This window comes from Balearica regulorum, chromosome 10 (assembly GCF_011004875.1).
Source record: "Balearica regulorum gibbericeps isolate bBalReg1 chromosome 10, bBalReg1.pri, whole genome shotgun sequence".
In the NCBI taxonomy this organism is placed as follows: Eukaryota; Metazoa; Chordata; class Aves; order Gruiformes; family Gruidae; genus Balearica; species Balearica regulorum.
The window spans coordinates 9,121,322-9,144,309 of record NC_046193.1 but is presented as its reverse complement, the minus strand read 5'-3'; the positions used below and the strand labels follow the sequence as shown (position 1 = coordinate 9,144,309).

Genomic DNA, 22,988 nt, shown 5'->3' with positions numbered 1-22,988 from the left:
CAAATACTGTGGAACATTTATTACAACGCATACACATTATCAAGTATGAACATCCAGCATAAACAGCTTACCAGAAATTACTGGCAAACAGTATAATCTCTAGTGTATAATTCAGTTCATGTGATCTGTCAGAACAAATATTTTTTCTTGCCATACCTATATATATATATACAGATTCTGAAAAATACACTGTTGATATATGAAGAAATATAATAGTGACATTTGTTTGATACAAAATAGTAAAAAAGTTTAAAGTTTATCTCATGCACTATGAATTTTAAGAAATCAGTGTTTTCTGCCTCCAGGCTTAAGAGTGAAGAGATACTACAAGGTGATTCTGCAAAAGGATTAAGTAACTAAAATGCATGTGTGTTTTGGTCTTTGTTTGCCTGGAGGGGGTTTATGGGGGTTTTTTTGATTCGGTTTTTAAACCAATACCATTCTTTGTCTTGTCTGTTTTTTTGAGAATTCCAGTACTTTACATCCACTGGAAAAATCACACAATGACAAGAAAATTAACATTTCTTTGTTTCCCTTTTTATCATACCAGATGCCCTGGATGTGTGGCATTAATTGGATCCATGCCAAAAGAAATCATGTTCCATTTTACAGGCAGCACAAAGAATAGCTTCCTCAGATTGTTCACTCCACATCTAGCTGAGGCTGGCTGTTATTAAACAATCAAAATGTACTGGTGTACTTTCATAGAAACTGGGGTTTGACCCTCTTAAAGAGTGGTACCTTATTGTGACATCAAAGGGCATACTATTGACACAACTATTATCTGTCATGCTGTTGTTTTAAGGAAAATTTATAAGAAAAAAAAAAAACTCCAAATACTAATTTTTTCCTATTTAATATGTCCAGTCAGTACAGCAACGCCCTGCCAGTCATGCTATAGTGCCCCCTTTGTTACTGGAAAAGACATTTTTAGAAGCATTGTATTATTTGTGTATGAGAAAAACAAAGTTTCAAACTAGCATGCCTCTCAAAATTTCTCTATAGCTTGCCCACACGTGTCTCCAATTGCCACTCAATAATTTCATCCCTTACAAAAGCGTTGCAAAACAGAAAATTATATTTTAACCCTACTAGTAGTGAAAAAATGTCAGGGCAGGCCATTAACCACTGAAACATCAATTTAAAAAAAACGAATAAGTGATTTTGGAATGAGGTAAGAAACACCTCAATTCCACTTTCAATAACTTTCAGAAATCAAGCAGATCCCAGAAAGCAGGAATCCCCTCTTTTTAATGAGTCAAAAAGCATCTTTTAATCTTTACAACTTAAATAGCTCTTTTTAGTAATAAACTGCACAAGAAATAATACTGATTCATCTCAGTTTCTCTTTACTGGCCTATTGGAGCCATTGTAGATTAATATCTGAATTTCCTAGAGTTTGAATTGGATAGCTGTCCAACTATGCACAAACATTCACATGCAACTATACATCTAATTTCCGTATGCAATTACCAAAATGTGCAATATCTAATTGTGGACTCAAATACTTAATTGACATGCATAATCTCGATAATTCTGAATGCAAATTAGGCACACAATTATGACAATCAGACTCTGATGTCTGATTATAAAATTATAGGGCCAGAGCTCAACAGGAGAAGTTGTGTCTTATTACAGTGAGGAAGCATAGATGTGTTCAGCTGTGGAGGCATCTATGATCCATTTAGAAGTGGCTGAAAAACATGAGCTGAAGAGAGCGAGGATACGCATCCACCTGTGCGTGTCAGCCAGGACAAGGTCTTTGCATTTATCTACAAGGGTTCAAACCAGAACATCAGCGATGCAGACACTTGGTCTTTTACCCTTGCATGCTGCTGGTTTTGTCTGTTTATAAACACTACCCACTGCAAAAACCAGAAAGTCACAGTGATCCTAACATCTGATAAAAATCCATGTATGCAAATCAAAAAGGTTCTCTGCTTTTCTTTTTAAACTGTGTAAAGTTTGTTAGGACCATCTAAGTCAGAAACAAACCAACAAATACATTTGATGGACCTAGAATCAGGAAATGGGTTCTTGTCCTAGATAAGCCTATTTGGAGAACAGCAGGATATACTGAATGGGGTATACTGACACTGTTTTTCCAAAGATAGAAAAATAATATTCGCACACCTATTTCTGCTTAAAAATCAGGTGACCCAACTTGACTTGGACTATTTTACAACTTAAATGAGGAGGAATATAGAAAGATTTTTAATGGTCTTCATATACTGTGCTTCATGGGACTATTAAAATCACACCACTGTTGCATATGGCTTTGGCATAACTGAACAAGAGGATAATTTTATAACAATTTATCAGGATTGAACTTGGAGTTTCTCTTATAATGAGATTATTGAAAGCATTTTTTCATACACCCAGGTGTATTCACCTTTTCTAGCCTTACAGCTTAATCAACAATCATAGGGATTTGGGAGCATACTTGGTTAGATGATTACATTCAATTTTCAGACTTCAGGGATTAGGGTAAAATTGTCTGGTAAAATACGACAGCAAGTCATATTTCTGTTACATCTATTTTTAAGTTTCCTAGTTTTGATTTATTAGGGTTTAATAGTTAATACATTTAAATAATTCAAGTTAAGTAATTTATTTCAACAAATCTGTGCTTGGGAGATGGCATGTGTGATTTTGCAAAGATTCAGAGTACTTTTTCATGATTTGGAACATTAGAAGAATTTAGGTAGAAGGGGCTATCTGAATACAGGTGAGAAGCTGATGTTCCTTTCCTAATTTCAGATCATTGCAGGCAATTCAAAAACTTTTCTGGATGAAGGCCAGTGAAAACGGAATTTTTCCATCATGACAGAAGCTCCAAACATTGTAGCCAAAAGGACACACTGGTTTATCTAGCCCATAGTAAAGCTGAAGGATAATTTACTGGTTTGGAGGCAATTCTGAAGAAATTCTGAGGCGTCTCTTTTTATTCGTCTCTTGTCTTACAGGCTGTTCTAATGACTTCACAAGGTTTTACTCTCTGAGTTTATAAAAGCTGTCTGGTATCTATAATCACAACAAGATGACAAATTTTTACATTCTGGAAGTGAACAGAACCTGGTCACACTCCTAACAAATGAGAAAGTCCCATGTCTGCACAACAGTCAGGGAAATTTTTTGGCCGCCATTATGATAATACGAGGTTACTCCATAACCCTCAAGGTTTTATCCTTTTTAAACAAGAAAAATAAAGGAGAAGAAAAAAGTACAGCCATCTTCATTTGACATCTGAGGAAACAAACACATCTGAAAGCAAGTAATGATACATTAAAGCAGAGAACTAGGTTTCAACTCTAAGTGCCAGGTAAGTGCCATAACAACCATGCCATCTCAGACATATATAAAAAGAACAGACAAGTTGTCAGCTAACATAATCCTTAGCGTCTGGCATTCATGTTTTTGTATAGCTTCTTTTTACCATATTAAACATTTGCAGAATTTCACTGATAGATTTTTCCCTAGCATTATGACAAAGCTAGTCACAATAGTGGCATGCTTGGCTTCAGTTTTAATTGGCATGCAGTCTACAAGACTTCACAGCCTGTTTTAGTGCATCTTAAAATGAGGACACCACCTAAAGCCTCAGAAATAGATATACATCACCCAATAAGTTCAACTTGCTATGGCTTATAGCAGACCCCTTTTCTGGAAGATGTAAAAACCTGTTTGCCTTTATATTGTATTTCTCTACCACTGACAAGATGGAAGTACACTGTTAGCGAGTTTACTGTTGTAAACTTCTGACCACATCAAGTCCCAATCTCCTATCTTCCTACTTACATTTTATTATAGCTTACTTGTGATTAGCAAAATAAGATACCATTTGTGACGAGCAGGAATACCCAAATTAGGTGGGGTTACAGGACCATGGGTTCAAGTATAAGTATACATGAATAAAGCATTTTCCACTGATTCCAAAGAGGGAAGTAACAGTTCACAAGTGATATATGCAGCAGAGTTTATGCAGTTACACTGGAAAACTATGATATTTGATATTAATTGTCTGAAGAGAGTGAGCTTCCTAGAGAAAAGCATTGTTAATGGATTCAGCATTCCTCCAGAGTTCTCTGTCAGTTTTAGTGCAAGTCTTTGCTACTTCTAGTACTAGTTCCCATACTCATCCATGCATGCTGTAACTCAAATATTCCTGAGACATACTTGGCAAAGATTTATCAGATTTGTGAAGATGACCTACATCAGCATATAAACCAGTTCATAAAAAAAAAAAAAAAAGAAACCAATCAGGAGGCATTAGTGTGCAGTGGGAGAGTGATGTTTACTGATGTGTCATGGGGAAGTTTGCCCACATGTACTAACAGTTGATAAATGTGCATTCACATCTGTAAAATGCATTTAAGTATCTTCACATTTAAAATCCATTGCCAGGGCAATTACAGGTTTGCTTGCTGGTGATGATCACCCAACCACTTGTGTTCCTCAGAATGTTGTGTTGGTAGACTAGATTTTCTTCAGGAAAGCAATCCTGAAAACAATGCTGAACAAATATCTCGAGATTCAATATACTCAGATTTTAACCAAATTCTTGATAAGTAAATTAGTTGCGTGGGGCTGCAATAGAAAACTTTAGACCAAATTTCAGTGGTCTGGGGCTAGCTGGAAGTTTTGGGGGTCTATAATGGCTAGCCAGTTTTTAAAAAAAAAAAAAAAAAAAGATTTCTGTGAGACTTTACAGTTTGGGGCCTTTTGTTGTTGTTGTTGTGTTGTTTTTAACAGCTAAGCAATGCAGTCAACCGTCTTTTTTGGAGTCTGACGAGATGGATAGATAAATATACACCTAAGTAATTTGCCTAAATAAAATTCAATATGCAAAATTTTTATTTACCAACTTCTTACTGGCAATTTCACTCAGCTTCATTGCTGAATCAGTCTTCTGGTTATTTAATTTCTGGTAATTGCATACAAAAATAAAAGCTCATTGGAAGTTATACACTACATCTGTCTATTTCTGTCATTCTAATTTATGCAAGGGTAAGTTCTTGATTTAGTTTGGAGTTACTGTGCCTATCTGTGCATCTAGAAGATGATATATTTCATCTGGAAACGTTTACAGAGAAATGTCCTCAACCCATATATAGTACATTAAAACAACATATAAAAGAGGAATGTATATTGTAATATTGTTACTTTAAATCTGGAGTTACATTAAATCAGATTGTCATCCGATTCCTTTGGGGTAGGTAAATTGTAACATGGAGTTTCTCAAAGATGAAAACCTCTTGGCCCAAGAAAACTAGTATTAAAATAGGCAGTTCCACATGTTTGTAATTTGTGGAGAAAGTGCAGACGGTGACAGAATAGTGTCTGAACTATTTCCCACTCTTTTTTAAATTTGTGTATAGCAAATTGATACACATCAAGGTAGCAGCTGTTTAATGCTAATGCCAAATTATAAATTAGTCTGGTAAAATTCAAATATACATTACATATTTTATATTACTAAACCACCTTTAGGATCACAGATTAATTTCAACCTCATTTATGCTACCCAATGTAATTATAGATTTAATCTTTGTGATAAACATAACTTGAAGCAAGTTTTGCAAATTAGGGATAGCTTACAACATTCTGAGAATGTATCTCCACATATCTGAACTGAACATTCAATGCAGGTATGTGCCAACACAAAAATTTTATGACAAATGCTAGTCTATGAAACATTGTAGAAATAAGCGGATGCAACTTGATGCCTGCCATATCACCTGAAATTAGAATTATTCTTAAAACAAGTTACTGTATTCTCCTATTGTAAAAATGAAAGCAGAAACACTATATGTTGGACGAAATCTAGTACTGGGATGCTTACTTTGTATTTTAGTAAAACTGGTGGCACATATATTTACACCACTCACATCACACTGTCATATTTGAAGTTGTTATTTTGTCTTTTATAAATACATAAACCAGACTTGACTGAATAAGGTTTCTCAAAAGCAGCATGCTTTCTGAAGTTGTCTCTGACAGAAATTCAAGGTGCAATTAGATCCTCACTGTTCTGAAAGTTACACGTAACAAACTTTTACAGAACCAACTATTTTGCAGGAATAAAAACCAACTTGATCAAAACTTGTGGAAATTTTTAAACATATTATACTAGCATCTCTTCCTTCTGGGTTGTTGCTAGCAGTAAAAAAAAAAGTTAGATGAAGATTTACAATACAAGACTGAATTAGTTTGCTGGTTTTGAAGTTGGTAGGGAACAAGCTTAAATGCTTAGAATCATCACTTCTTTCAATGTATCCTCACTCTTACTTAAAGAAAAGCATGTTACTTGATCAACATGCTGGAGATTCACAGCTGAAAACCTGTTTTCTCCAACCTTCATTCCTTTCCTGTAACAAAAATTCATGAATATGTTAAATGTTTAAATACTTAATTAAACTTATTTGGTGCCCTTTAAAATCTCTAATGCACCATACAGATATTTATTAGTCCTTTAATCAAGGAGTCATCTCGATCAAGTAACCCTGACAGGTATGATGAGGCTTGTTCAAATAAACCCAAAACAATAACAAACACACACAAACCACCCCACCAAACCAAACCCCACCTGCCTTCACTACCTTCACTATGCCAATCACTATGAAATCCGTACCGATCTTCAAAACATGCATTTGGCTACATTGAAAGTTGGAAAGATAAAAGTACTCATGCTATGTTTTGGGGTTTTTTTCCTAACTGCTCTCTTTACGTAACAAAACAACGCAGGATCAAGAGTCTTCAACTAACTTGGGCTCCTATATCATATAAATTAACAAGAAAATTAACTTGTCACCCCTTCTTAAAATGGCTGAGAGAAGTGACACCTAAAATATTACCTACAGGGGTAGGGAAGTAATAATTTAAGTAAAGATGCAACTGGAATACAGATTGCACATTGCAGAGGAATGCAGCTTCATCAATAATAACTGGGTTGTCATTCAAAGAGAAATGCATCTTCCTAGCTCCGTATGCACTTTGTACAGATTTACTCTCATGTCAGACCTGTGTTTCTACTTGAAAGACAAAGCGAGAAAAATGGCATGGGGGCAATGTGGGCTTTATTGTATTTTTCCTGAGACTTAGAACAGAAAACAGCCACGTTATTCAAGGGAGAGTGGTGACACCACAGAGTGGATATAAGAGGGTTACAATGCTTTAAATGCTTGTTCATACTTTAATGAGAGTGGATTTTTTTTTTTCATTTAGGTAAGTAGTTCCCACACTGTGGTCCAGAAAATAATAGTAAGTCTAGAGCTAATGTGTGGAACTAACACTGTGTTTACAATACTGTTTCCCTCCCACAAAAAGAAGGGATGTTGTGGAGAGAGCAAGAGTCACACTGTTTCACTGAGAAAATGTGTAAACCAGACACCAGATAGCTTTTTTTTTTCTTCGCAAGACTAATTGGATTTTCTGAAAGTCTGGTTCTTTGGAAGCCTGTTACATTCCCTGTGCATTATGAAGAAGAATTTCTGCAACCCATCCCTGAATGTGAAAGAGCATGTTCATTTGCTACCCATAATCCTATTGAATATTCAGCACCAACACCATTAAGAAGCACTCATTTCCCAGGCTGCTATAAGACCTAAGGCTGAAGCAGTTTCCTGTATCCTACCAAAAAAAATCCTTATGTTCCATTCCCTGAAGATGCTCCCAGGTTTCGTCTTACCTAGACAGGCTGCTCACGGGAACAGAATAGGCTCGGGCTGTAGCCCAAGTGCCTGAGGCAGCAAACTGCTGTGGGTGGCAAACCAAACTATTTTACTTATGCCTACGTCTTGGAAAGCCAGGCTGGCTGCTACTGCAGCTGTGCAAGAGGTCAGGACAAGCGGGGCAGGGTCTGTGCTGGCAGAAGGGAATCCTCTCAGCAGAAGCAAACACCACACTCAGCTCTTCCCAAAAAAGAGGATCTGATCTCTCCCCAAGTCCAACCGTGGCCCATCTGCCCCAAGTTAGTATAATTTAACACTATTTATTCTTCTGAGAAGCTGGTTTGCCCTTTAGCTTACTACAAATGAAGTGCAAGTGATAAGGATAGCCTAATTTTCTTTTTCTATTTCTTTGTTTTGTTAGTGATTAAAGAAAACTCAATTCAAAGACAGACATTCAGCATATTTAAGTGATATCCTCAGAGTAGAAAGATTCAGTTTGAAAACATCTGAGCCTTTTGTAAAGATGGCAAAGTAGTTCTTCAACAAATACTTTCAAGACAAATGTAGACTGGGGTACTGATCCTGTGAAAGCAATTTTTATTTGGACATCTCAAAGTAATTTCTTATCTCTGCTTCTAAGAACTGTGTTTATTTGCTACATGTGATGTCAGACAAACCTATAGCAAGATGCAGTTAACAAGAACTGGGGTGTGCATCTGTGTATGTTGGGGTTTGGGGGGGGTTAAGGGTAATTTAATGGGAATTTTTTATATTGGCACTCATGTATCATGGTTTTAAAAAAAAAAAAAAAGATAAATATACTGCCAAAATGGTAGAAATTAAACTTTATTCAACAAATTAATAGCTAGGTAAAACTGGTTTCACGCATGCTTCCAGCAACAAATGCTGCATTAAGAAGTACCTGTCCTTAGTAAGGTCAGGTGTATGTATAGCAATATAAAAGAGTGGTAGAGTGAACTGTTAAAAATCAGCAGCAACATACATCTCCTCTTTCCACATAAGGGAAAACTATGGCAATTGAAATACCATTACAGCGATTTCTAATTATTTCTGTTTCAAGTTAGCATATGGGAATAGATATTTGCTAGCTAAAGAAAATACGTTCTAACATATTTGAAAATGCTTGTATTTATTTTGGTGCTAATAAAGCTTATAGCAGTAGTAATGGATGTGGTCATCCTTGCTCCCATTCATTTGAGGATAATACTTGACATTAAAAGATAAAGAATAGAAATTTCTGGAAGGAATATATAGTCACATCTTCAGACCTACGTTGAAGTTAAAAAAAAATCAGGCATATGTATACACATACAAGCTGAAACAATAGCCTATATTTTAAAACATTGCCTGTCAATCACCTGCTCTACTTTGCCAATACGGAAACTTATGGTTATATGTTGATAATGGCTGTTTGAAAAAACACATATTGCAATGTTTGTCATTATATTTTTCTTGTTTCTATTTTATCATTTAATAAACAAAAGAAAGCTATCATTACTAGTGAACATGCAAAGGAGTATTTACCTTGTAAGACTGGTCGAGAAAGTGTAATTTCAGATACTTTTGTCTGATACTACAACAGACACTTGGTAATTACACAGAAAAAACTACAGGAGAAGCCTGGTATATCTCTCAGACTCACAGAAATGAAAGTAACAGCCCAAATGATTGAATTCTTATGATGAGTTCCAAAGCACAGCTAAATGCTCTGATAGCTCTTGACCATTTTTGGAATGTGCATAGCAACGCTTTAAGACATCTTTTTTCTATGGACCTGAGCAAAAGACTATGTATTCAAGAGAAACTTTTCCAGGAAATTCAGTGAGTTTTTGATGAGGCCCCCAGGTAATTTTGCTGTGTCAGTATATTGAAATCACACAGTATCAGATCTTACAACAATATCAGACAATTCAGAAAGCTGTTTGTAACTATGAATTCAGGAGCATAACTGTATTACTTGTTTAGGATTAAGCAGCTGTCCGTCTCCTTGACAATCTTTACTTTATACTCCGAGCTATACTTGGAACAGTGGCACTTTTGTGCCTTTCAGTGTTTAGGCAAATAAACTGTTAACTTCATTATACAAACTAGAAAAACATTAAGAACACATAAATTCACAAAAGTTAAGAAACAAATTAGGATTGACTATGTCATATTACATAAAAATACACGGAACTATTACATCCTACCTATCTCAAGTTTATTCTCTAGTTCTGGCCTTTCCAGGAAAGAACAATAACTAGCTTACTAATATGAATAACTGGAAAAAAGATTATATTTAGTTATTCTCTGAAACCTTGGATGTATTTTTCAATTTATAGGCAAAATAAAGCACAAAGTGGTTCCAGGAATAATAATAATAATAAGGCTAATTAGAAATTATATTGAAGCTTACTCTGAAGAACAAAATATGAAATTATACTTGGCTATTTTGAATAATTGAGCATTGTTCATAAAATCTGAACATCATCTGGGTGGCATAAAAACTTTTTCATCAATTAAATTATAACAAATCTGACATTAGGTAACAGATGGGTGTATAGCAATCTGCATTTTGATCAGTGTCACAGTGATGGAAAGGTTAATAGTAGGATTAATTCCAGACAGTACATCTGGGCAATATATTTGAATCTTTAGTTTTAAGTCTAGAACTTGCACAGCTTTCATATGGGTCATTAGATGGACCCACAATAAAGTGCTCATTTAGAAAACTGCATCACAGTTCACAAATAAGGGTCTTCAATGCTAAATGATAAGAAATAATTTGTGCCATTCCACAGAGTAACCAAATGATATTTAGATAATCTAAGAATCAAGAGTGGAGAACAGGTATATAAAAGAAGCAGTCATGAAGAATAATTCCTGTAGAATGTAGGTACCTAGGTAGGTAAAATGCAAAGAACTCATGTGAATAATACAATGGGGTGAAGTTCAGCATGACAAGATCAAATTCATTTTGTCCTGGTATGCATAAAAAGACCTGACATTGACACACTTAGAAGTGTGTTTTCAGAGCTATGTTTTCTACTTCCTGTAACGTCTTGAACTACCACACTGAATGTTAAGCATGATTCAGTGCTGAGATGAAACTCTTCTGATGTGTTTTCAGTAAAAAAAGAGAGAAGTATTTAAAAAAAGATGCAAGATTGCTGCCCTCTCCAGCCATAAGCAAGACTCAGTATAGGTGGATGTCACTTTAACAAGAGAGGAAGCTTTAGCAGTGTAGTTCCATAACACAAGTGGCTTATTTTAACAGGCCTTTCTCTCTACAAGAAACACAGGACTTTTCAACTATCTTATTTCATAATTTTACATGGCATAAGCAATCTTACCTTATCCTTCCAAGAAGTGTGATGGAGTAATGCTTGCGCAGAGCAACTGCATTTGGATGGCAAGCAATAAACTAAACTTTAAGCTGCAGATTCATACTGTAATCTCCCTTCAAATAAAACTTTCACTGAAATCACTGTAATTTTTTTTCTCAAAAATGCCAGCAGGATGTAGTTAATTTGAAAACTTTTACAGCACTTTCTTGAATGAATTATTTTGACACACATTTTTTTGAATGCTAATTTTTTTTTATTCACATAATATTACACTCATTTTCATTTGGTTTGAGATTTTATTTCAACTTTAGCGTTAGTTTGACTTAAGAATGCAACCTCTCCCTCGGGAATTTTTGGTAACAGAATGATAGTTCAATCTAAAGCAACTGAAGTATTTTACTTAAAATAATTACTAAACTTTATTAACAGTATACTTTCAGTGATTTCTGTATTTTTCCATTAAGTTTATTCTACCAAGTTGACTAGCAGTTTCTTTTTTTTTTCCTATTGAGTCACATAAGACTTCTTTGAAATGCATAAGAATAATTAATAAATTATAATAATGGCATGCACTGTACTAGGAAAAGATCATTATAGTACATTGTTATGCACTGCATCCTATCTCTGCTGTTTTGTTACTTTCATTCCTTACCTCTTTGTTGGCTCTGTCTGCTTGAACTAATGTTCCATTCAGACACGGCTCTACATAGTGAAGTTCTTCATTATACTAGAGAGAGAAATAAAAAGTATGATGAAAAATTTAATTAAAAGCTTTGAAAGATACAATTTAATGATTTAGAACTACAGTGAAACTTGCAAATAAAGCAAGAACAAAAGGATTTAGCTCATTTTTAAAAACTGGCTGTGGTGTTTGTTTTTTTTTCCTTTTCATGATTCTTACTGTTTCAGAGGTTTATACTTTTAAAATGGAGCATTTAATTGAATGGATGCCAACACTCAGGTGGAGTTCATGGGTACTATATACACTAGCTGGCATAAATATCCTTCAAGTTGAAATCTGGATAGTATTAAAAGGTCATGTTTGATACATCACAGTCACAACTCCCAATTCTTTGCTACATATTAAAAAAAAGAGGCCTGACAAATATTTGAGGCACTGGCTAACATTTTGGAAGGTTAACAATGGAACAACTATGCCAAAAAGTCTGAATCAATCCTGTACATGTCTGGCTATAGTCAGAAGTTCAGTTAGACAGAGTAGCTTATTATACACTAAGTCATGAAGCTGTGACAGATCTTTAAGGAATTATCTGCTTATCTTGCAAGGTCTAAGTAAGTTAGATAGCCCAGTCTTATTTTCAGAACCATCTTAAGCATTAAAAGAAACGCAGTCTCATCTGCAGTCAGTAGATCTTGCAGTCTCATGGATGCTTAAGTCACTTGATTGAAAATTGGACTTGATTGCTTAAATCTTTTAAACCTTTCAACACAGGTCAAATTGATACGGAAGTACCTTCAAAAAGCCTACATTAGTTGTATATATAGTGTTTTAAGTTAATCTACTCTAGAGGTTATCACAGATGAAATTATAAAGCCTTTGCATGTAGGCTTTAAGCAGTTTCGCCAGTTCATAGGCATTAAGTGAATCAGAATACCCATAGTAAACAACGAAACACGACATGTTAAATCAAGTCAAAAATAATCAGGAAAAACATTTCATTAGATTAATATATGCATTTACTCCTTACTTCCTCCACCTCAGTGGGATTAAAAAAAGCTTTACAATGACTCATTACAGAATGCTGCTCAGGCAAGGTTCTCTGTCACTGCAAGTTCTCACTGTGTCTGCCTTGTAGCTGTGAATTTGTTCTACTCTCTTCAATTTAACATCACTCCTTTCTCTACACATATGTCTAACCACAGACCCTGCAACCTGTTCCACTTTGGACACCTGCCATCATCATTCATTTTAACACTGCACTACTCATCACACTTATAATTACATAATTACTGTTGCATAGGGAAAAGTGTTTAAATTGAACTGCATCTAGTTAATTCTTGAGGCATTGTGCTAGACTCAGTCCTCAGCTATAAAAAAATACAAATGCAGAGTAACTCCACTTACTATTGCTGGTTAAAAAAACTATTTACATCAGCATCAACATAGTAATTGATTGGCATATAGAAACAAACAGAAACGCTTGAAAGATATTTACACATAATTTCTGCGGCACATGTGCACGCTTCCCTAATTATTTACTCCCATCAATGTTATTCCAATATATGAGAGCCTCCAGACATGTCTATTGCTCCAAAGGTCATATGAAAAACAAGGCAAAGACTTCTAGAACATTTTAGAGTCACTCGATTGTCCCGAGTGCATCTCAGTAACAGTTTATTGATCTGAGAAATTACGTGCTTTTCCCTGTAGTTTCTCTCTTCAGACTGCTTTCCAATTTATCTCCTGACAGTCATTGCAAAATAATAATGCCAAATCTACGCAGCATCTCTTATTATAGGGCAAAGTCAGGACAATATTCCATTCTACTTTAAAAAAAAAAAAAAAATAGTGAAAATCTGTAACAGACACTGGTATACCAGCCCCTAATCCCAAGCTTCTTCCTGTCTTCATACAGTTTGGGTTTTTTTCAGATTGTACTTTAATCAATATACTTTCCAATTAAGCCTGTTCTTCGCTTGATTTCTGTAGCTGTCATTGGAAACTATATTAACACACACCTTTTTCTTTATATGATACCAAGCACAGTTCTGTAATTGACCAATACCCAATAAAATACTAAAGTCTACCTGTCTCTCAATTATAGTCTCAGTTTCAAGCATCTGCGTGCAAGCAAACTCAAAATTTCCTAATGCTGTAGGAGTACCTTTTTTTTTTTTTCAGGCCTATCACCACCAGCAAATAGATGAAACTACTGCCTACTTCATCAGACCTTGCATCTAAGTAGCATAATTTCAGTCTATATTAGATTTCTGTATATTATTTCTCTATATTTCTACATATCTGTTATTTTAACTACTATTTTGTGTAAGTCATATCATCAGACTATTCCCACAGACATGTAGCTTGCATGTCTGCTAGCTGCACAATAACCCAGATAGATTCCCACCAGCTTCCTACTATGCCTTTAGTGTTAATCAGTTGCATAGTATAAAAGATGTCCTCACTGTCACAGCAGACATGCTTTAAGTCCCCTAGCAGCCCCATTTTACAGAATCAACCTACTTAAAAAAAAGGATGAATAAAAGTGTTCATTCTCACATAAACAGCACAATTACATAGACGGTGAGTGGACAATGCACTTTCATTGTCACTACGAACATAAGAAAACATAGATATTCATCCTTCTGAAACCCAAATTGTGACATTATTTGCATTTGTGGCATCTAATTCACCTTGAGATTATTACTATTAAAAATATTTTAAGTAATCTGCTATGTATGGCAGAAGAAACTGAATTATGCCAAGGTGTGTAAATAAGTATTTTATGTACCAGTGTTCTATGGATAACAACCATAACTTGGAAGTCTTCTGTTTGTTAGTAGTTCTTCCTCTACTGTATGGATACAAATTAAAACATAGTAAGAAAAACTGTCATATAAAAAGGTAGAGCAGCTTCTGATGGTTTGACTTCTTGCAAGGGTGCATTTTTATGATCTATTTTATTTTATATACTATTTGATAATTGTATGCACTTTCTTTTCCTTTTTAAAAAACACAGGTATTAAGAGATTGAAAAATTCACTGGACAAAACTATTTCAGTTCCAAAAGAAATTACCAAAACTGAAAACATCTGCCTCCCTAAGCCCATGAAAACTGTAGAATTCTGATGCAACATGTGAAAGCATTCAAGCAGTGTTTGCTGCTTAAACTAGCATATCTCAACTGTCAGCTTCTAGTAAAATACCCAACTGGTACTTCATAGCATATATTTTATTTCTTTGTCCTTGTCATAGGGTGTTTTCCAATGTTATTGATGATGCCTTTCTTATAACTGTGCCAAACCTTTAAAGTGGAAAAGGGAAAAAGATCCCACCCACACACACACTACCTTATCAGCAATTTGAACTCATTTCTGGAGCTTTTCTATGACATTTAAAATTTTGTATTTAGTGAAATAGCTTCCTGATCTTGGATCAAAAGGCTGATTAGTAACTGCTGACTTTGACAGCAATACCCACTATATATCTCAGGTTAATTTACCTCAGTAAAAGGCTGTGCTTAGCTTTTCAGGAGTCTTGCATTACACTTTTTTCTTATATTTCCACACCCCTATACATATGACATCCTTGCATGTTATAGTTGTGATAGCTGTGATGCAGTAGCTGAGAGAGCTAATACCTGTGCAATAGCTGTGAATAGCCTGTGTTTTGTTGAAGGAGGAAGGAGATAAAAACCAATTACCTTCCTTTCTGAGCTCCTCTTCTAAAACCTCAGTGTACTTTCATCTCTTGTAATTTAAACATTTGATGACATTGATTTTTATTTTATGTGCTTAGTTGCATTTATCTGTTTTATTAGTTCACATTATTTTGTCACTATTTCTTTGCACATAGGCATAAAATGAGTGGGTTAAAATCTCCACTAAGAGGAACCATATAGCTAGTTAGACAGCTGCTGATTTACACTGTATAATCAGATACTGTTCGTATTCTGAAAATGTGAGAGATATATGGGTCTAGCACACCTACGTAAGTAGGTTACATTTACTACAGCATTTTCCATATTTAACCTTTGTCATATTTAAGCTGTCTGAAGCAAGGTCCACAGAAACAAAGCCGCATTTTGTTGTGCAACAATACAGAGATAAAAGAGTTCAGGCTGTATTGGGCATACTCAGACATCCAGTACTGCCCTGCCTAAGATCCAAGAGTGAAGCCAATCCAAAAAAGGAACCAAAGAAATTGGTATTTCCAAAGCTCCATTAGTGTCACCATGTGCAACAAGTTGCACATAAGTGCAGCCCACTGCTTACAGCAATCGTATGGAGGTTAGCAACTGGCTGCCTTTCTCTTCATCAGCCTGCTCACACATTACATTAGCTGTACAGAATCTGATTATTCAGGCAGGCTCAGAAGTAAATTTATCCATAATCTATTCTGTATGACTACAAGGACTCCAAAGAAGAGGCTACACAGAAACCATTTATAATGGAAAATTCTACAAATTAAAAAGAGAGAACTGTATTACTGTGCTTTGAATTAACAAATACTTTTATTCTAATCAATTTTGCTAAAATGGTGTGACTAAAGTATTAAAATTAATTTAACATTCTTGGCTCAGTTAATATTTTGTTAATTTAATGTAGAGTTTACATTTTTATAAAAGCATTTAAAAAATTTCAGCATTCGGCAGAATTAGTACTCATTTTATGATAATATTGTTAATTTAATGCATGACTTGGAATTATACTTCAAAGTGAATCAGAAAAATATGCCTTTTCTATTGTTGTTGCAGGCATCTCTGTTCATGCACCAGTGAACTGACCTTAAATTTTAACATAGGCAGCACAAAATCGCTCTTGTATTTCAACAATTTTTTGCAATTCAATCATCTAGTCCATCAATTTCAGATAGATTTTGCAACAACCTACCCATGAAAGCTAAAACAATTTTTAACATTATCCTTTTATGTTTATTCTCTGGAAAGACCTGCACTGAATTCTGCTTCCTGCTATGTATATACACACATATAAAATGTATTTAGTGAAAAATCAAATGGTTATGAAAAACCCAGCTAATGTACTGCTAGTGGCTTTTGGGTTTTGTTCTTGGCCAAGTTGGGTTTTTTTCTGCTATCCTATTGCACATTTATAAGTGTTAATTGAGTTTTTAATGATTTTAGTATGTAGTGGCCATAACTCCCATTACAGCTAATGAGAATCCTAGACATCTTTTTGTGTATGGAATACTGAAATCTATAACAGCAACCTGAAAAGCAAATTGAAAAGCTTTTAAAACTTTCTGTATAGTGAAATATTATAAAGGGAGAATAAAAGACTACCAGAGCTGATGACCAAAAGTTTTGCACGATGCTTTTCAGACTTCACTTTTTCATCTGCTAAGTTCTGTTTCCTCTTCTTTCACTGACATAGACACTGATTTTCTCAATGCTCAATTCCTTTCCATCCCTGAGCTCCACTGTCAACAGACCCCTGTCTTACACCAGCCCAACTTCTCTAACCTCATGTTCTCTTTCAGCTAACTTTAAAGTGCTCTTCCTTCTTACTGAAAGAAACACAAAAGTTACCCGGCTGCTGGCATAACCCTTCCACTTGCTTCATTCTGGCTGAGCTGATCTATTAAATCCTCTCTTGCATCTTTTCATCACTATTTTGCTTGCATTTCCTTCTTTTGCCTCAAAATGGAGGCATGGTTTAGGGTTCTGCACTCCTGTGAGAAAGAGAGAGAAAGAACTCCTTAACCTATTTGACTCCTAATCCCTGACCCAGTTCCTCACAGAAGTCTTCTGTTGCAAGTATTTGTTCCATTAATCACTGTGCATAACAAAGCTATCCTGACAATCACTCAGGCTCAAAACTTTCGCTTCATCTAATAAGTGCATTTCTTGTCCAGATTTCCCACATAAAGCTCTTATTCCACCTCAAATTTTGGTCTGGGAAGAGAAAGAGGTACTTGGTCATCTCAGACTTCCAGATGTCCAGCAGTCCTCATAGAGCAACGATTTGGACAGTCCTTCCAGAAGAACAGTTGGTGTGAGCAAGTATCAGCTGTGTGCTATGTGAAGAGTAAGTCTTCAATGTTAAGGCACAGTGGATCTATTTTTGCACACTGCACAGTTGGCCAGTCCTAGATAGAGACTTGCTATATATGCACAGATCCATGTTACAAAGGGGATTTCTCACATGGACGTATGTGTATCTTACCTTCAAATGAAACTGCTTTCACATCACCAGGCTATGTCTAAATTATAAAGAGTATGATATAATCTCACTCAAACATTTGTCTAAAGAGAAAAGCTATACGGGATTTTCAGGGCTTTCACACCAAAAAGCCTCTTGCATGGACTTTGTCATCTCATGTTTTGATCACTGAAACATCCTCTCCAGTCTTGACAAAAATCATTTACCCTGCTAGCACTTATGCAGAGCAGTGCTTCAGAAGTAAACTTTGCTGATCACTTAGATCACAGTAACCCTGGCTTTACTGCGTAGCCTCACTATGTCTTGCTTTAACACACAAAATTTTAAAAGTAGTTCATAATCCAGCCCCAGCCTGCCTATGTAGGCCTCATCAAAACATCCACTCCCTTCTCCCCAGCACCGGTCTCTCTTACCAGTTTGTTACATTTTCAAGCAAACAAATTTTGTGATTTCTGTACTTTTTTTTTTTTTTTTTGCACCTTGTGACACAGCAAAGATTATATTGTGACACTTAGCCCAAAACAACTCCTTAAAAATTCTTCTTCCAAGATACCTCCAAGGCGATAGGATAGCACTTTACGCACTCTGTCAGTCCTGTCATGGCCTCCTTGTTTTCCCCTGTGTTTCTGTGGTACCTCTTTCAATGCAGTGAACAATTTCAGGTTCATATTTGCACACTAACTAACCATCAGTGTCTTAATGAAATTAAACAGCTGAGCTGGTAAGAATAAAATTGCATTCTCACTTGCTTTTTCTACTTATTTCAACAAATCAACACATATTCATCCTAGAAGAGGTTATAGAGAAGAAAGAACCTTCAGATGAAAAAAATTACCTCAGACAAATGCTATAATTACCACAGTAATTACGTATCTTTCTAAATATTAAGAATTTCTTGTACTAACCAAAGTACATACTAGGCGTAAGAAGGAGAGGGCAGCAGTGTGGAACATGTGTGGGAGAGGGCCATGAACTGCCCTGTGCTGGTCACAGCTGGTTCCAGCTGGCACCAACACCAGTTTGAGCAACCTGTGAGGCGCCAAAACTGCCACAGCAGCAAGCCTGAGGAGGCTGCAGCATCTTCATGTAGCATGTGTACAAAAGAAGCCCTCAGGGCCTGGAAACATTTGGAAAGACAGCTAGGAAAGTGTCATGCTAAAAGGGGTATGCTTCTGCACACCATGGTCTGCAAGTGGCCCACACAGGGGCAAGGACATTCCTGAGGGACTGTGGCCATGGGCGACCCAGGCTGAGGTGGGGGCACCCCTGAGGGACTGCAGCCCATGGGTGACCCACGCTGATGGACAGAGCAAAGAGCACCAGAGGAAAACCAGTAAGCAGCCAAGGGCAGCAGTAAGAAATTAATAAGCACGGAGCTGCTGACAGAAATCTACACAGGACTCCGACCGACCTCCTGCACCACCCAGTGCCTCACCCAGGAGAAGGGAGGGACCGAAAGCGGCAGCACAGGTAAGGGTTGCTGACAACAGGGGAGCTGGAGGACACAAGCTGCACTGGGCAAGGGGGAGGAAAGGCTCAGTTGGGTGTTTCTTTGCTTTTCTCAACACACAAATCGGTGATCAGAAGTTTGGGTTAGTTGGCAATGAATTACGTAAGAATTCTGTGACTCCACGCTGGTTTACACACAGCTCAGTTAATTTTCAACTAAAGTTTAAATTGAAAAAAATTACATTTAGTTATTTTATACTTGGGGTTTTTTAAAGTATTTACACAGTATTTCTGCTGTATTACTTAAGCAAAATCATTACTTTGGATTCTGGCTACATACATTTTTACATTTTTTTTGGTTATAGATGAGCCTTTTGGTTTTCCCAAAGTAAAAACCTTCACTTACAAACACTTCTTTTTTTAGTCCCACATCATTCACAGTAACTGTCACAACTACTGATAAACACAGAGATTATACACCGAAAAATGGCTGGTTGAGTATCTTAATAATTACTTAGTTGAAACATTCTTTCAACTTACAAAAGTTATTTAGATTACAGTTAATCACAATTTTTTTGAAGGACAGTAAACCTTTTTTGATACGGTATGTAATTATGTCTTTCTACTACATGAGTTTCTGCTAATTATGCAATTATCATGCAGGAAGACTAATATGAAAGATATGCTGAACTAACAGCTCACTATCTGTTAAAAATACAGTAAATGTACATACGCTTCAGGCATATATACTTCATTCTCCATACAATCTCAATGATTTGCACTGGTGTCACTGGGATCATTTATTTTAGCACACAAATCACACTTCCCTTATAGCAAAATAACGCAAAAATACTTCCTTAACATTTAAGAGTTTAAAGACATTTTTAGTATTTAGGCATATGATAAAACTGCATATTTATAAAGTATTAGCAAAAGAATATCAGCAAAGGAGAATTTATAAACCCACCAATTCCTCTTCCCTCTCCCCCTCAAATCGTAGTTTTGATGTCAGTTTTGGACTTTTTAAAGCCATCTTTACCTACATGATTTATCCCTTTACTCTCAAATACTGAAAAACTATCCTCTTATCATGGATTTAAAATATGTACCTGTAACTATAGAAAACTAACTACCATACACAAATAACAGGAACTACTGAAGATCTAATTTATCACTGTTAGAAAGCACCAGTAATACCTCTGCACGACTTATATCTACATACATTTCAGATTCATACTCAGGAAAGCATGAACAATGAGGAGCTGTTGGCTTTTTATCATGCCATACAAGCTTCAGCAAAAGCTAATATCTGGTTCTAGTAATTCTTACATATTAACCATTTTGCAATTTGCACTGTACTAAAGAAGCTGGGGGGGGGGGGGGGGGGGGAAGGTGTGTGTGGAGGAGGAAGACATCCCCCATAATTAAAATGAAGGTAACGTAGACAGTTCAGGCAAACTACAAAACAGATTACTATTCTTTGCAATTCCCAAGCTCAAGACAACCTGTTTAAGGGGTTTCAGATTGCAACTCCCGGTAAAACAGTTTGAAAACACTGTTACCTGAAGAAGTTTGCATTGGAAAAGTCTGTCCAGTTGATTCAGATGTCATCTGGTATCCATCACCTGCCTGCAACATTTTTCAAGTGTATTGTGTGATGTAACACGTGATAGATAGCAACAAATGATGGAAGAAAAAAAAAAAAAAAAACCCAGAAAAATCCTGAGAGACTCACAGCAATGATATTGAAGAAGTCATCATCTCCAAGGGTATCCAAAATAGATGAAACTGTCTGTTTTGCAATAGTCAATCGAAGCCCTTTCATGCTGCCACTGACATCTACTAAAATTACTACATCTTTTGGAGAAGTTGCTGCCTGGATGTACCTAAGACAAAAGACAAAACATCTTGTTCTTTTAAATACTGAACTTTTCTACCTTCGAAATTTCTTAAACCCTGGTAGTCATCTGTTGCCTACCATTTTCTATTTCGGCAGTCAAATGCAATGACTCCATTCTCATCAGGTTCCCATTTAATTCCTGTTTTAAAAAAAAAAAAAAAAAACAAAGATAAAAAGATCAAATTACAACATTCTTACAGTACCTGTTCAAAATGTATCTGTGGTATAGGGGTGAAGTATCACTTAATGGAGTTTCATACTTTAATCTAACAGGCAATGGTGTTATAATGTAGGAAATGCTGGAAAAAAATTAATAAAATAGAACCACCAGAAACAATATTTTTTTCCTCACTCCTTTCTAGGCTACTTTAATGTGAAAACCTCTTCAAGCCTACTATGTTCATCATATTACTGTCTCTATGTGAAAATTAGATCAAGTAAAATCAAACCTGCAAGTATCTCTGAAAGTCACAGTTTGTGACAATACTCAGTAGAAATTTGTAGCTGTAGCATTCTTGTATCTTAGGTAAGAACTTGTATTCTTCTTACCTGGATATTGTCTGAAAAATCCTTTTGCACTTCCAAAGTACTGCCAGATGAGAGAAGGGTCACGATCAAAATTATCAACAAACACCTTATTTAAAGATTCTGACCAATAAACTCCATTTACAATGGCTGGATCTGGGGGAGAAGAAAAATAAAAACAGAGAAAAGTGATTTTCCCTAAATAGAATCCCTTGAACTCTATAATCTTCAGTTTATTCAGTACTCAAAAAATCTAGTGACTGCAAATTACTGCAGAACATCTTTTCATTTCCTTTGTCAATTAAATGATTCAAAATAAATTATACATTTAAATAATGAAAGTATGGTTAAAATACAGAATAGACACCAGGTACATTTTTTACATAAGTTAAAATTGCTCATTAGACTATCTATCTGGAACTACCATACCACTTTTTCTGGAGAACATAAATGAGTCTAAATAATAAATGTCAAATAATCTAATAATAGATTATTTATTCAATTTACTTTCCCTAAATGCATGGAATGTCTCATGGCAACACTTTATAGATTTTTTTTTTTTAATCTTTAACTTGGTAAGTCCATTCTTATCTGAAAGTTTATGAGTGGGAACAGAAAGTAAAATACTTTTTATTTCACACTTGAATGAATTATGGTATACATACAAAACCAAAATCTCACGACAAACAACACTAATTGTATTTAGAAACTACTGGACCCAGATTTCACAACAATTAACTCATTATTTTTGATTCCTATAGAAAGAGAAATACAAATCTTTAACATTGAAAAGAAACTATTTCTGTTTAAAACAGCCCCATCTATCAATTCCTAAAAACCTAAGGTGCCCAAGTATGTTTTTAAGCTGCAGATTTGATTAGATAGTGGGAAATCAGAAACAGAGTAACATATCTTATAAAGTGACTCAAATTCAAACTGTGATTTTTGAAAGATGAGAAACAATTAAGATATACTATATTCCCAATTCAATCTGTATGTGAAGTCAGCAGTATAGAAAGAAAAAAACGGAACTAAAATCACAGATGGATTATTTAATTTCTAAATGTGTGCATACATGAATACACAGTAACATTTGCTCAAGCATTTGAAATAATGCTTCCATTAGCTTGCAAAATAAAGTCACTGACTGATTTCAGAAGACTGCTTAGAATGTGATTTTAATGGAGTGGGAAAAAAGGTGAATTGTTATCTGTCCGTACATTCATCAGGAAA

At 35.5% G+C, this 22,988-nt stretch overlaps 1 protein-coding gene across 4 annotated transcripts in view; it reads right to left on the bottom strand.

Moving 5' to 3' along the window:
- The window catches only part of CACNA2D3 (calcium voltage-gated channel auxiliary subunit alpha2delta 3), a 463,402-nt gene that overhangs the window by 240,383 nt on the left and 200,031 nt on the right, over positions 1-22,988 (bottom strand). For 3 of the 4 annotated variants that reach the window (XR_012837017.1, XM_075761986.1, XM_075761987.1), the window contains exons 6-9: positions 21,780-21,911; positions 21,309-21,369; positions 21,066-21,216; positions 11,670-11,744 (exon numbers count right to left, since the gene is read on the bottom strand). Coding sequence is in view for 3 of the 4 variants with exons in the window: in XM_075761986.1 (XP_075618101.1) it covers positions 11,670-11,744; positions 21,066-21,216; positions 21,309-21,369; positions 21,780-21,911 (419 nt within the window). In the remaining variant the exon portion in view is untranslated. The remainder of the gene's footprint in view (positions 1-11,669; positions 11,745-21,065; positions 21,217-21,308; positions 21,370-21,779; positions 21,912-22,988) is intronic. The other variant, XM_075761988.1, reaches the window with a different exon arrangement.